The sequence below is a fragment of the Cynocephalus volans genome, chromosome 17 (genome assembly GCF_027409185.1).
Source record: "Cynocephalus volans isolate mCynVol1 chromosome 17, mCynVol1.pri, whole genome shotgun sequence".
NCBI classification, from domain to species: Eukaryota; Metazoa; Chordata; class Mammalia; order Dermoptera; family Cynocephalidae; genus Cynocephalus; species Cynocephalus volans.
The window spans coordinates 35,739,184-35,754,442 of NC_084476.1; the positions used below are offsets into that span (position 1 = coordinate 35,739,184).

At 44.9% G+C, this 15,259-nt stretch overlaps 1 protein-coding gene and 1 pseudogene across 1 annotated transcript; one reads left to right on the forward strand and one right to left on the reverse strand.

Annotated features, from left to right (window-relative positions):
- LOC134365903 (testis-expressed protein 10-like) overlaps window positions 1–11,919 on the forward strand; it is a 34,654-nt pseudogene extending 22,735 nt beyond the window's left edge.
- Window positions 11,022–15,026, reverse strand: LOC134365899 (liprin-alpha-1-like). The gene is given in 3 exon segments (XM_063082262.1): window positions 11,022–11,377; window positions 11,379–13,130; window positions 14,076–15,026. Coding segments are annotated over 3 exon segments (2,892 nt in total). The 3' UTR covers window positions 11,022–11,188.
- Window positions 15,027–15,259: the final 233 nt, after the last annotated feature.

Here is a 15,259-nt window from a genome sequence, read left to right on the forward strand (position 1 = left end):
ATATATGTGTACATTTAAGCACATTTCAGGTCCAGGTAATTTTTATTCTCCCTAAATGCCCCACTTCTCCCAGTTCATACCAACAAAGACCCTGGTTCTTGCACCTGCCATCTCTTGCCTGGATTGCTAAAATAGCTGCACAAACTGCTTCTTTGTTTATGGTCTCTAACTTGCATTTTTCCTTTTGCATCCACAGAATCATTCATCCGAAAGAAGGTCACAACCCTGTTACTCCCTTTCCTACAGAATTCATTTTAGTGTCTTTAGCCTTTGACTCTTTGTCATTTGGTCCCATTTTACCTTTCCAGGCCCATTTGTCATTTCTGGTCTTGCATTTGACGAAATGCAATTGATAGCGCCAACTTTACTTATCTTTTATTTTCCTTCTCATGTATTTGTGGTTTCTCTCTACTGTGTCCTGGCTTAAGCCTAACCTAGGATTCATCTTTTCCTTTAAATGGTTAGCTTGAGATATGTATGATTTTAGATAACTTTACGTTTTTCAAAACATGACGGAAATAGGCTCTGTTGTTGAACATATCATAGTCTGCAATGAATGTGTTCTGAGTTGCAAATTGTGTCTTTAGAAGAATATTCTATTTGAGGTGTTTTGAAATTTCTTTCAAGCTTTGAAAGGCATGTTTTTTATTTGACTAGAATTTAAAAAACTGATTTCAATATGGGAATTAAAAAATTAAGTTATTTCAGACCAGTGCTTACCTAGATAAGTCTCCTTCACACGTGAGGAAATTGTGGCCAGGAGAAATTAGTGATTCTTTTAAGTCAAATGATTACTTAAAAGCAGAGCCAAGATCTACTGTGGTGTTCATCCAAATACAAGTATCTTCTATTAAAAAAGTCTTTAAGTGTGTTAGGGGTTTCAAGTCTTTTTATCTTTCAAATCTTCTGAGATTCTCAGGCATTTACCTTTTGTGTGAATAGCACTTAGTAGTGAACTGAGCAGTATACACTGTAATTCATGTCTTAACAACCTTCATTCCCTAATGGATGGTTTATTTCTAGAACTGTGGCCTAAACCTGGCCTGTGCACCTGTCTTTGTGGCAATTTATCAGTTCTAGAAGGAAACGTGTTTTATCCATTGATTGATTATTTTAAGTATTCTAAATGAAGCAGACACAGTTGATGTAACACTTTATAGATGTGTGTTTGTCTTTGTTTGTTTTTAGCACGAAGCATTGCACGATTGTCTCCAATAACATAGATCATCTCTTACTGAATTTAACACTGTCTGATATCATTTTCTCCCTGGCCAGTGCCTCAACTTTGGCGAAGGATTCCAGTTGGATAGAAACGATAAGGAAATTTGTGACAGAGACCCTTGAAGATGGTTTTAGGCTAAATAGTAAGCAGCTGAACAGATTGCTTGGTGTATCATGGAGGTTAATGCAGATACAACCAAACAGAGGTAGGTAATGCTGATTTGCCCTTATTTAAGAGAGGAGCTCTTATGCATGCCATTTAGGTTCTACATTGAAGCCTTAAAAGGTAGCTAGCCTAATTATTTATAAAGCACTATCTGCTTGAACACTGAAATCGTCTACGGCTTAGTAATTCTGTTTTCAGTGGTTGGTCCACTTTGAAGCAAATTGCTTAAGAGTTCTACCTGTTGTTTTGCCCCCCACAGATTTGTTACCCCACTTCCCCTGGGTGATGGAGCCGCAAAGGATTACTTAAAGCCCTTTTTTTTTTTTTTTTTTTTTTGAGCAGTGAGAAGCCCCAAAGTGGTTAACTTTCCCGGAATTTTTAAGCGAGAGGCATTCCCAAAAACGGAATTAACCCCAATTGGGTTTTTTTTGCATTTATTTTCCAGACCAGGAAGAGAACATAGGTAGGCTTATAGTTTAACAGTATAGAGTGGTAACTTTTAGTGAAACAAGGCAGATGACATTTTAGTAAGGCCATTAAGTGATTTATTAACAGACATTTTTTTTACAGCAATTTTTTTGGTATTTTTATAATTTAATTAGTAATCTATTTGTTTTTGAGCCAGCAACCTTGCTGTGCCACACATTTTTATTTTACAGCAGAGACTTTCTAGCCTGAGGAAAATTTTCTGTTTTTTGCAAGGTCAATATTTGAAACTGTAAGGCTTTGGAAAACCAGGCCCTGTGAAGTACATATGCTTTATAGTATATTCCACATCTCCCCCCATTTTATTTATTTTAAAAGGAAAAGCAAAAGTTCCAGATTAGGTTGGCACAGTTAAGACAAAAACATTTAAAGCAAAGTTGGTATTATTTAGCATCGCAAGTTCTTTTTTAATTTACTCTAGGTGAGGACTGAGATGTTGTTATTTTTTAGGGCAGCTGCAGCGGCATTATTTTAGGTGCTGCGAATTGGGTGTAATTGCCAATTGTTGAAACTCCGGAAAGGGATTTTGCTCCATATAATAGTTGATTTTGAGTCTAGAAAGTTCGTTAAACTGTTTAGGACATTACAGTTTGTAAAGCATTTAGTTTTTTGTAAAATTTTTGATTCATTACAAGTTTTTGTTTAAGAACAGGATGTTTTATTTAAGTTACAAACACCCTCTTTAAGGCCAGGAAAATTTAGAGAACTGCTTTTGTAGAGAAGACGTTTTTCCCTTTTTGATTAAGGCATTTTTTTATAAAAGCATTGATGATTAATATCTCGATTGAAAAGGTTTTACTTTTCTTTGTATAAATATTTTGGTGTTGGGAAGGCTTTTCCCCAGGTGGTGATTGAAAGGAACATTTTGGCTTACTTTTTTATAGTGATTTGTCTTACGTTGGGGGGTAGATGAACAGCAGGATGAAGCAGCAGTTAGGCCAAATGTAGGCAACATGAAAGAGGGGTCAGAACTTGGAAGTGAGACGTGCTATTTTATATTTAAAGTTTTAAATTTTATTTTGTTATAAGGAGAGAGTTAATTTTTATTAAACTTATACAAATAGCCACATTGTTATAATAGTTATAAGGATATTTAAAGTTATTAAATTTGGGGGGGATTAATAGGGAGAAAACAAATGCTTTCACTTTTGTTTTAAATGACGTTTTACCAAACTGTTGTTAGTTATAGATAGCTTGAGAGAGAGAGAGAGAGAGAGAGAAAGTTTTTTACATTTGAAAACATTAAGAGAACCAGCAGTGTTTTAAAATAAGGAAATTGTAAAAACCCATAATTTTTTCTTTTCTTTCTTTTTTTTTTTTTTTTGCCCTTTTCGTGACCGGCACTCAGCCAGTGAGTGCGCCGGCCATTCCTATATAGGATCCGAACCCGCGGCGGGAGGCTCGCCGCGCTCCCAGCGCCGCACTCTCCCGAGTGCGCCATGGGCTCGGCCCGAACCCTTAATTTTTAAAAATTAATTTACCAATTAACTTTTGTTGATTTGACTTTTGTGAACAATTTTATAAACCCATTATTTTTTTTATTAGAATTTTGGAATTTTAGTTTAAAGCTATGAACTTAAAGTTTGTTGGAAAACTGTACCTATTAGAGTTTTTTAATGAAATATTTGAAGACATAACATTTAAAAATTATAATTAAACCAAGATTATGACTGGTAGCATTTACATTAAGACAGATATTTAAGAACCTTACCAGATTTTCGAACACATATTTATAACACCTTTAGTACTGACAGTGCTTTCCCATATAGTTTAATTTATTAAATAAGCCAGTTAGTTTTGATACATTTGTATATATCCTTTGAGAAACTTTAGGGCCCTTGGAATTTTTTAGTTATTTTGATCTTTTAGTATTTTGTGTTGGAAAGCTTTGTTAAATAACAAAAGGCTTAAAACACTTAGTTGAATAAAATTACAAAATTACTACAAAAAATAAAACCAAAGTGACAAAGGGTTTTAAAGGCAGAGAGCACAAGAACGTAAGTTTTTAAATCACTTATTTAAAGGACACAGAAAACCTTTTATAATTTTCTACTAAGAGCAGTTAAGTGAAAAGACCTTTAGTAATCCTGTTTGATTAGTAAACCCAGGCAGTGATGTGTGCTGATAAGAACATTTTTTATACATTGAGGTTACTAAATAGGCCTTATTTGTTAAAGCAGATGATACAGAGGCCAATTTGAGTTTTAGCTATATTTACCAAATACATCTTTATGGTTTCCCAGCCAAAAACTTGGTGTATTAGATTTATACCCTTATTAGTTAGTGCTAACTAGCACCTATGCCATAGTTGGCATCGGTTTTTTTTTTTTTTTTACTAGCCATTTTAGGTTCCTGGTTTTTACCGTGGCAGTTGGAGCCATGTGGAGCTGAAGACAGAGGGCAGCATATACATAAAAGATACTGTTTTTCCCAGCATGGCCAGGAGGCAGAGCTGAGATAACGAGACATATTGACCTAGAGACAAATTTAGGTAAAAGGTTTGAATCAAATCTTGAAAATATATTTATTAAAACTTTAGACGATTTCAGTTCCATGAACTTGAGAAGTACACTTATTTATTTAATGTGCGCGCATTAATTATAAGCCAATTTGGTACCTTGCACGTAACACAATTACACAAGCAGACAACATACAGGTTACACACGCATATACGCAGACATAAACAACAAGAACAAACAAGGACAGTTAGGTTAAGATTGTGTTATTTGCAAAAGACTTATTGGTGAGGCCTCACCCTGTTTAAGGTAGTAACTATTTGCTCTGCTAATTGCTTTAGCCCTATGATATAATATTCTGTGTTCAGGGCCGTCTGGGCCAGTTTGTCCACTCCCAGATGTGTCCATTGATGCATTTGTCTGATCATGGCGTGGGCTTGATCTTGTGGCAAGATAGGCTTGCCCGACGCTGCATGCCAACGCCCTGTTTTCTGATCAAAGTAGTTGTTAGAGTCCCTTGAGATCACTGCTACGTCCTCAGCCGAGTATTTAAATTTGGGCTTTTCTGGTTCGGGGACGTCCACTAACAAAACAGTTGAGGACCCGTGGGCCGCCGCCCTTGCCTCAGAATCGGCCGAGTTGTTTCCCCTAGCGAGGGGGGAAATCCCCTTTTTGGTGGCCCGGGCAGTGTATAATACTTAACTTTTAGCGGTTTGTGAAGGGCCTCCAACAGGCCTACGATCTCTGCCTTGTTTTTGATTTTTTTTTCCTTCAGAAGTTAACAGACCCCGCTGTTGATATATAGCACCGTGCACATGAGCAGTGGCAAAGGCATACCTGCTGTCCGTATAGATGTTGATTCTTTTGCCCTCTCCTAGTTCAAGGGCTTTCGTGAGGGCGATGAGCTCTGCTTTCTGGGCGGACGTCCCGGCAGGTAAAGTCTGTGCCCACATCAGATTCTGGCCGTCTACTATAGCAGCTCCTGCCTTTCGTACTCCTTCCTCGAGAAAACTGCTGCGGTCAGTAAACCAGGTGGCTTTGGCATCCGTCAGAGGCTGATCTGACAAGTCTTTCCGCCATCCATGTGCCTCAGCAAGCACTTGTTGGCAGTTACGGATAGGAGGGTCAAAGTCCGAGTCTGGTAACAATGTGGCTGGATTTAAGCTCGCCGGTGGAGAGCTTAAAAGTAAGCCGATGTGAATTCAGTACCAGAGTCTGATAAGGAGTCGTGCGAGCATTTGCGAGCCAGCGGTCGGGAGGCTGGCGGACAACACTCTCCAAGGCATGAGGTGCTGAGATTACTAAATTCTGTCCCATAGTCAATTTATCAGCATCTTTTACTAGGACTGCAACTGCCGCTACGATCCTTAGACAAGCTGGCCACCCTGAGGCTACTGGGTCTAATTTCTTGGACAGGTATGCCACAGGCCTTTTCCAGGGCCCCAGTCTTTGAGTTAGGACCCCCTTTGCAATTCCCGTATTTTCTGCCACACACAGGTGGAAGGGCTTAGTTACGTCGGGGAGTCCCAGAGCCGGTGCAGACATTAAGGCCGTTTTAATATTATCTAAAGCCTGTTGCTCCTCTTTTCCCCACTTTAAAGGGCTGACTGTTCTTAGTGAGGGGATATAATGGGGCTGCCATCTCAGCCAAACCAGGTATCCACAGGCGACAAAACCCGGCAGTACCTAAAAATTCTCTGACTTGTCTTGGGTTACAGGGTGGCGGGATGTGAAACACTGTCTCTTTTCTGGCCTCAGACAGCCATCTTTTCCCATCTCTAAGAAGGTACCCCAGGTAACTGACCTGTCGCTTGCAGATCTGGGCCTTTTTGGCGGAGGCTCGATAGCCCAGCTCTCCTAGCTCCATGAGGAGACGCTTTGTTCCTTCTAAACACAGTTCCTCGTCGGCCGCTGCCAGGAGGAGGTCATCCACATACTGCAACAAAGTTACCTGTGGGTGAGAGGCCCGGAACACAGCCAAATCTTGGTGGAGGGTCTCATGAAAGATGGTGGGCGAGTTTTTGAACCCTTGAAGCAGGCGGGTCCAAGTGAGTTGCCCTGCTAGGCCAGTCTCTGCATCTGTCCCCTCGAAAGCGAAGTACTCTTGACTTTTTGCAGTCAGCGGCAAACAGAAGGATGCATCTTTGAGATCCAGTACTGAGTAGCAGGTCCTGTCTGGAGGTAAAGAACTTAAAAGGTTATAGGGATTAGGGACGGTGGCCTGGAGATCGGCCACGCGTTTGTTTACCTCTTGGAGATCTTGGACCGGTCGGTAGTCATCAGTCCCAGGCTTTCGGACCGGCAGCAAGGGCGTGTTCCAGGCTGATTGACACTTCCGTAGGACTCCCAGCTGGAGCAAACGAGCAATGTGGGGTCTGCTGCCTTCGCGTGCTTCTCGGGACATCGGGTATTGTCGGACAGCTATAGGACTGGCTTGAGCCTTCGGCTCTACGTGGACGGGGGGCCTGATTTTAGCCTTCCCTATCCCTGCTGTTTCTGCCCACGCTTGGGGGTAGTTTTCTAACCACCAATGCATCTGTCCAGTCTCCTGCCCTTGCATTTCAAACAATTGGTATTCATCTCCTAACCTGAGGGTTAGTATCTGCAGAGGCTTTCCTTGCCGATTTAGCACCCGAGGTCCCTCGGGGTCAAAATAAATTTGAGCACCCATTTTGGTGAGGAGATCTCTTCCCAGCAGTGGGTAGGGGCACTCGGGAATGACCATGGACGAGTGGGATACCCGGCCCACGCCTAGGTCCACTGTTCTTCGGGTAGTCCATGGGTACTGCTTGTACCCTGTAGCCCCTTGTACCCATGACTTTTTCCCGAGAAGAGGTCCGTTTGCTTGTAGGAATACTGAATTTTCGGCTCCAGGGTCTACCACGAACTGAGTAGGCTTCCCCTCCACTTTGAGAGTTACCCTGGGTTCGGGGAGGGGACCCGAACCCCGTCCCCCCTAATCACTGTCTTCCTGCAAGGCCAAGACTTTGGAGGCTTGAGGCTCTTTCTTTTTCCTGGGGCAGTTTCGAACCCAGTGTCCTCTCTCTTTACAGTACACACATCGATCCTTCGCCAGGGGCTCCTTTTTATTGCCTGGCACCATTTTATTGGGCTCCCTAGTCTCCCTGACTACAGTGGCCAGAAGTTTGTGGAAATTTTTTTCTTGGCGCTTTTCTCTTTTTATTTCCTTTGCTTCTTCTGACTCTCTGGTATGATAAACCTTTCCAGCCACCTGCACTAATTCTCTTAATGACTTATCTTGCAACCCTTCCAGTCTCTGCAGTTTCTTCCTGATGTCCCTACTAGACTGGTCAATAAAAGCGACCGTCCCTGTAGCCCTATGCTCTTCACTACCAGGATCGTATGGGGTGAACCGATGGAATGCCTCCGTGAGTCTCTCCAGGAATGCTGATGGAGACTCATCGGGCCCCTGAGTTATCTCTCTTACCTTAGTCAAATTGGTGGGGCGTTCTGCTGCCCCTCTGAGGCCTGCCGTTAGAGCCTGGCGGTGGACCTTCAGGTGCTCCCTACCTTCCGCCGAGTTGAAGTCCCAGTTTGGTCTGATTAACGGGAACCGTGCATCTATAACATCAGGGAGGAGGGTAGGTCGCCCATCTTCTCCTGGCACATTCTTTCGAGCTTCCAGGAGGATTCGTTGTCTCTCCTCGGTAGTGAACAGGACCTGTAGAAGCTGCTGGCAATCATCCCAGGTGGGCTGATGAGTAAATAGGAGAGGTTCTACAAGGTTAGTGAGACCCTGGGGGTTTTCAGAGAAAGGGGGATTCTGAGATTTCCAATTGTAAAGATCGGAGGAAGAGAAAGGCCAGTACTGCAAGGGCTGGTTGCCCTCTTCATCAGGGGGGCCTTAAGCCCGCAGGGGGAAAATAGGAAGAGCATCTGGAGGGGCCACTCGTTTACTGCGTGTCCCCCCTAGCAGGCCCTCCCTTGGATTCATTTTCTGGTGGGTCCTCCTCCGGTGGAGCGGACGGCCGGGCTGCCTGTGGTCGGAAAGAAGGGGGAGGGGGATCAGAAAGAAGCCAGTCCGGGTCGGTGGACGGCAGGCCCTCCGGTTTCTTTTTTACTTCTTGGAGAGCAAACACAGCTGTTGGACCTGTTAAGGGAACAAAGGGACGGACCCACGGAGGAGGATCCGTGACTTAAGTCTTCCCAGACAATGATATAAGATGTCTGGCCTAGGAGGTTTTCAGAATTGAAAATTTTTCTTTTTACCGCTGTAATCAACGGCAGAGAGAAGGAACCTTCAGCAGGCCGTCCGGGTTGGAAAGCTGGCCACTCCGAAGAACAAAGTGTTACCCATTTATTCTTTCTAACCGGCACAGACAAATCATTAGCTCTTTCCTTCACGTCATTCCAGTATTTCAGAGTCAGGCTCAAAGGGGTTGAGACAGTCTGCCCCATGGCGCCCCAGAAAATCGTCAGTCCCCACACACACACAACCAGACAGACAAAAAACAAAACACAGATGCGCCCCTGCCACGAGCGCCACAACCAGAGTATCAGAGAACTCGGGAGGGGTATCTTTCCTAGAGATCTCCCGTGGAGCCGAACTTGTTCGTCTCCTGCGGAGGAATCTGGAGCGTCCTCCAGGACTCCTGTGGCTGCGGCGTGCCGGGACGTCCGCCCCGCCGCTTTTCCGCTACAGATGGCTCCGCTTTGGAGCCTCAGAAAATCTAAAATCAGACCGGTGATTCCGTCCTGGAGCCACCGAAACCAGATTATAACAGACAGCTTACAGCCGACAACAAAAGTAACAGACACAGTCAGACAGACAACCGCGGTACCTGCTCCAGCGATCCTCTGTTCTCTAGTCTTTGGTCCCAGGGAGAGCGAGCCGATCCCGGACGAGCCCCCAAAAATGTGAGACCCGTGCACCAAGAACAAATGCTACAGGCCGGAGCGGCTCGCCTCCCAAAGACCACAAGACCAGGACCGTTGCAATCAGCAAGAGCGATTTTATCTTTCCAGCATGCTGGGGCGCTTTGCCTTTCGGAAAAGCCCCCCCAGTTTACCACACAAGCACTTTTTATACAGTTTTTCTTGAACAGATCTTTATGACAGGATGAGTTGTCGGTTATCAGTGGCGCCCTTGGATTTGTGGGCAGACTCTAGCAGGCTGGTACCCCGGTAGATCTGTGGCGCCTTTAGATTTACAGGTGGGCTTTGGTAGGCCGGTACTCCCGATAACGGCGCTTCTTTCAATCGTATATCTTCCTTGGCACCTGGCAAGGAGGCTTTTAGATAAGGAACCAGCCCGTCCCTGGGATCCCTGGGACCGGGTGGGGGCCATGCCCTTCTTGGAATGTTTAGTGTACTTGGGCCCCCTGCTGCTTAATAGCCCCCTTAGAAGCTGCTTTACATTTCAACAGCCCCTTAGAAGCTGCTTTACATAAAATGCCTTTAGATACATTTCCCCAAACGTTTGCAGAAGCGAATTGCGCAGGTTAAAGCTATACTAGCAAATTGTGCAGGTTAGAGCTATATCTTTCCGTTACTAAAATCCCACAATATCTTCTACCAGTGTTAAGTGTGATTCTCGCTGGCTGGGAAATCAATGAATACAGCAGATCCCATTGTGCTCCGTTCCTACCCTTTCTTTCTATTCTTCAGTTACACAGTTCTTCAGGTCTCTTGAAAATTTGTGTTTGGCTCTCTGCCACCTCAGGACCTTTGCCTCCACTGTCGCCCCAGAGTCTTCCCCCTGCTGACTCCTCCTAACCCTTATGATCCCAGCTTTAGCTTTATTTCCTCTGGGGAGCGCTCCCTGAAGCCTTGGCCAGGTTAGCTCCCTCTGAAGTTAAATGCTTCCGTGGGGCTCGACTTCCCTATTATGACAGTCGTCACATATATAATTAGTTTTTTGTAAATGTAAATAAAGGGTACTCAATAAATATCAGTTTAATTAGTGAATTAATTCTGCCCAGGAGTCTGTTTTCTTAGAACGAAAAACCTTAGAAGCTGCGTTAGTAGGTTGCACATGTTGCCATCTGAGCATGTCTTCCTTCCTCTGGGGGCCACTGCAGTGGGTTGGAAAAGGCTCATGCACTGAGGTTCTGCATATTGCCAAGGGTGCCTGAGGTGGACAACACAGTTCTAGTTGTCCCCTCGGCTGTCTGGTTTGGGCTTCTGCCCCTGGCCACCTACTCCCTGTGCTTACAAGATTTACACCTCCCCTTGAGACAGAAGTTTTGCCCTGTAACCCGCCAAAGATGACTGTAAGAGGAGGTCATTTATGTCCTGGCTTTTCTCCTTCCTGAGTTTAGATTATGTCACAATCTTAATCTTTCCATTCGGTTTCTGAAATTACTTTTTTAGTCTTCACATTCAAGAATCATCTCTTGGAGTTAATACTTCTTTTAAAATTATTTTTATTTTTTAAATATTTTTTTATTTTTTTTCTTCTCTGTAATGGTTTATCATTAAAAAATTAAACTAATAATTACAATAAATGTATAATTTACAAAAGCCCTATGTTTGTCCATAGGATTTATACATATAAGCATTACAGTACATTCATGTGAAAAACTAAAATCAGGTGTAAGAACATGAATTGATTTGAAAGGATATTTATAGCCTGGATATACATGAAAAAGTAAGTAACTATACAAGTGAAGAGTCATAAGTTTACCTAAATATAAGAAACATTAAATTCTAAAATATTTTCGCTATGGTATTCATGAAACTTTCACTCATTAAAAACTCTGTAACAAAATATCTTAGGGTCCATACAACAAGTATTAACAGATTAAAGATTCCATTGCATTCTAAAATGTAGTCTCTGTTGGATTCAAAATGCTGCACAGTCATCTGTAGAAGTAGTGTGGGTAAAGAGCAGGAGGCTTTAGCAGGAGGAGTAAGTCCTGACTGTGGCAGAATCCAACCTCTGTGTTCCTGACACGCTGCCGTCCATCTGCATCTTCTTTGGTTGCATGGAGGGTGAAGACATAGAAGAAGTAACCCCGAAGTTTGCAGGAAGAGTCTCTGCTGATCCAGCAGCTAAGCCACGAATGTCCCTTGGTCTAAATTTTTTTTCTCCCTGATGGTGCTCTCCTAAAGCTTTTATCATTGTCTTCATCCAACCTTCTGTCAGTCCCCATGACCGAAAGGTTGTTAAGTTCTCTTTCTAAGACAGCACGAGCCCGTGTATTCTGCGTTGGGATCTGTAACGATAGCGCCAGTGCGTTGAAGTCAAAGGTTTCATCGCAGGCCAGAAGGGCACCGTGAACGCCACTCTCTAAAAGATTGTTTGCATATTCTTTAAGGCCAATTGACAGGATCCAGCGAATCACTCGATCGTTGCTCCAAACAAGCACATCTTTTCCTGCGTTCTGACTTTCTTCTCTTTTTCTTTCCAGTTCTTTTCGGTCATAATTTAATCTTCTCAGGCTCATAATTCCACACTGGAAACTGTTTCTGTGGAAACGGTTGACCATTTTCAGCTGCCCGTGGAGGTCCTTCTTGGTCAGGTGGTCCAGCATCCTGGCGTCCAGCAGGCACTCCGTGAAGTAGCTGCGGTACTGAGGGAGGCCCAGGCCGGGCAGCCACTTGTTCCCAATCCACTCGTGGTTCATGTGCCCATGTGCGAGTGTCGTTCGCGACGTGGGAGGGGCGGACGGGCTGGTAAGAGACATGATCTCTTGGATGGCCAGCCTCAGCTTCAGCCGATGCAGGGGTTTGCTGATGCCGATCTCACGCTTCATCTCTGTGTCCGACAGGGCCGACATGATGGCCCCGCTCTTCACGTTGGCTCGGCAGGCAGCCACATACCAGGCGGGCATCCCCACCCAGAGCTCCAACCACACAACTACGGTCGGCCCATCCCACTGGGCAAAAGGCAAACCTTGTCTTCGGGCTTCATCGAGCCATTCATGCTTCTTTTGAAGTTTACGATTTTTTTCAGCCTGTCCTCCCAGTTTGCTCAGTGCCAAGGCATGTTGAGATGCATTATCTGTCTCTGAAACACCAGCGTGTCCTAATGATTCTTTGCCAGCTTGTCCAGGTCGGCCCTTTTCTTTCTTGCCAAACAAGCGGCCGATAGAGGACTTGATGCCCTTCTTCTTTGGGGCTTTGTGGAGCGAGTCCTGGCTGCTGTTGCTACTGCTGGGATTGCTCACGGGACCGTCCTGGGAGCCTGTCGAGTTTCTCACGTCGCTGACATCCTCACGGCTGACTGTGTGCAATGCCTCCTTATGCAGCCTGTCTAGTTCAGCACTCAATGCTTCAGTGTTTAAGATGAGCTGATCCTTATCATGTTGTGTATCTTCCAATTGCTTTTTTGCATTTTCAACTTCTCGTAACAGAGAATTCTTATCTTCTAGAGCAGCCATTCTCTCTTTCAGATGAAGCTGGAGCCTCTCATTAGATTCTGAAAGAAGCTTGTCAACAGTGTCTGATGAACGTTTATTATGCTCTTCATTCGTTTTTTCTCTCTGCCTTGCCCGCTGCAGTTCTTGGTTCTTTTCCTCCAGCTGCGCCTCCATCTGTCTTAACCTTTCTTCAATGGTGCCGTGTCTCTCTTCAGCCTTCGAGAGCTCTGCCACCCTCTGGGCCAGCTGCGCCTCCACCTCCGGGAGTGTCTCAGCTTTCCTCATGGTCTGCTGCAGCTTTTGCTCCGCTAATTCCACCCGTTGCTGTAACTGGCGGTTTTTATCCTCAGTCTGTCGATGCATAGAGTCTTTGTTTGCAATTTCATTTTCAAGTTTATCATTGAGGTCACGCACAGACGAGGCTTCACGCTGTGCAGCAAGGTAGCGCTTTTCAAGAGTAGCGATTCTTTCTTCCATGTCTTCTTTTTGGGCCATGGCTTTGCGGATGTCCCGTTGCAATTTCGTGTTCATCTCCTCAGATTTGATCAGGTCTTCCCTGGCCGTGTAGAGATCTTCCTCCAGCTCTGCCACGTGACTGATTCTCTCTTCCATGTCTTCCTGTTGGGCCATGGCTTCACGGATGTCCCGTTGCAATTTCGTGTTCATCTCCTCAGATTTGATCAGGTCTTCCCTGGCCGTGTAGAGATCTTCCTCCAGCTCTGCCACGTGACTGATTCTCTCTTCCATGTCTTCTTTTTGGGCCGTGGCTTCACGGATGTCCCGTTGCAATTTCGTGTTCATCTCCTCAGATTTGATCAAGTCTTCCCTGGCCGTGTAGAGCTCTTCCTCCAGCTCTGCCACGTGACTGATTCTCTCTTCCATGTCTTCCTGTTGGGCCATGGCTTTGCAGATGTCCCGTTGCAATTTCATGTTCATCTCCTCAGAATTGATCAAGTCTTCCCTGGCCGTGTAGAGATCTTCCTCCAGCTCTGCCACGTGACTGATTCTCTCTTCCATGTCTTCTTTTTGGGCCATGGCTTTGCGGATGTCCCGTTGCAATTTCGTGTTCATCTCCTCAGATTTGATCAAGTCTTCCCTGGCCGTGTAGAGATCTTCTTCCAGCTCTGCCACGTGACTGATTCTCTCTTCCATGTCTTCCTGTTGGGCCATGGCTTTGCGGATGTCCCGTTGCAATTTCGTGTTCATCTCCTCAGAACTGATCAGGTCTTCCCTGGCCGTGTAGAGATCTTCCTCCAGCTCTGCCACGTGACTGATTCTCTCTTCCATGTCTTCTTTTTGGGCCATGGCTTCACGGATGTCCCGTTGCAATTTCGTGTTCATCTCCTCAGATTTGATCAGGTCTTCCCTGGCCGTGTAGAGATATTCCTCCAGCTCTGCCACGTGACTGATTCTCTCTTCCATGTCTTCTTTTTGGGCCATGGCTTCACGGATGTCCCGTTGCAGTTTCGTGTTCATCTCCTCAGATTTGATCAAGTCTTCCCTGGCCGTGTAGAGATCTTCTTCCAGCTCCACCACGTGACTGGAGAGGGCGGCCAGGCGCTCTTTCATTTGGCTCTGCTCCCTCAGTTGCTTGTCTATGACTGCCTGGAGCTCTGTTACTTTAGCAAGGTCCTCCTCGTGGCTTAACAAACCGTCAGAAGATCTCTTTCCATTCGTGCTCGGGGTATTTTCTTGTTCATGGCTCATGTCAAGCGCTCCATCTGTTAGTGTTTTTTTCTGATTATTCTGTTCTTTAAGAATCATTAGCTCTTTGTGTGTGGCACCTAATTCTTCCTCTAACGAACTACACCTTTCAAGTGCTACTCGTAATCTCTCTCTCACCTTTTCATCCAGAGCTTTGTGGTGCTCAAACAACGACTTCAGTGCTCTGAGCACTTCGACTTCGCTGGACACACCTGTTGGGGACTGTGCCTGTCTCTTCACCACGGTCATCCTGAGAGACCTCTCGTGCCTAGAGACAAGGCATTCCAAATGTTCTAAAAGCAGCCTGGTGTTGTTCCTTTCTGCTTTCAGTTCAGCAATTTCTTCTTCCCTTTCAAGAAGCTGTTCGCTGCATGCATTCAGTTCCTTCGTACATGCAGCAAACTCCTGTGGAAGTGCAGTATTGAGCTGTCTCTGCAAGGAATCTCTTTCATGACCAACTTGGTGTAATTTCTCCTGGGTTAATGCCAGCGTTTCTTGAGTCTCTCTAAGAGTGTCAAGAAGTCGGTCCCTCTCTTCCAGCATGGAGACTATCAACTGTTCAAAATGTGAATCTGCGTCTGCCTGTGAAGGGGAGCCGGATGCATGGCTCCCACTTCCTCCTGGGGAGCCTTCGGCTTCACTGATGGTTGGCATCACCTCACGCATCATCTGGAAATGAAAGACCCAGACTAGAATCATTAAGAGCAGCATACAGGTTCCCATAAATCTGCAATTTCATAAGTATCTGCAGCTAATAAATGAAAGGTTCACAGCCTCTTTATTCTCAGATCTGTTACACTTTGTATGCAAATAAGTTGGGAAAGCATACACAGGCAAATACTAAGTGCAGGAACACACACCATGAAGATACTCACAGGGACAGTAATCCCGTGAAGGGGTCA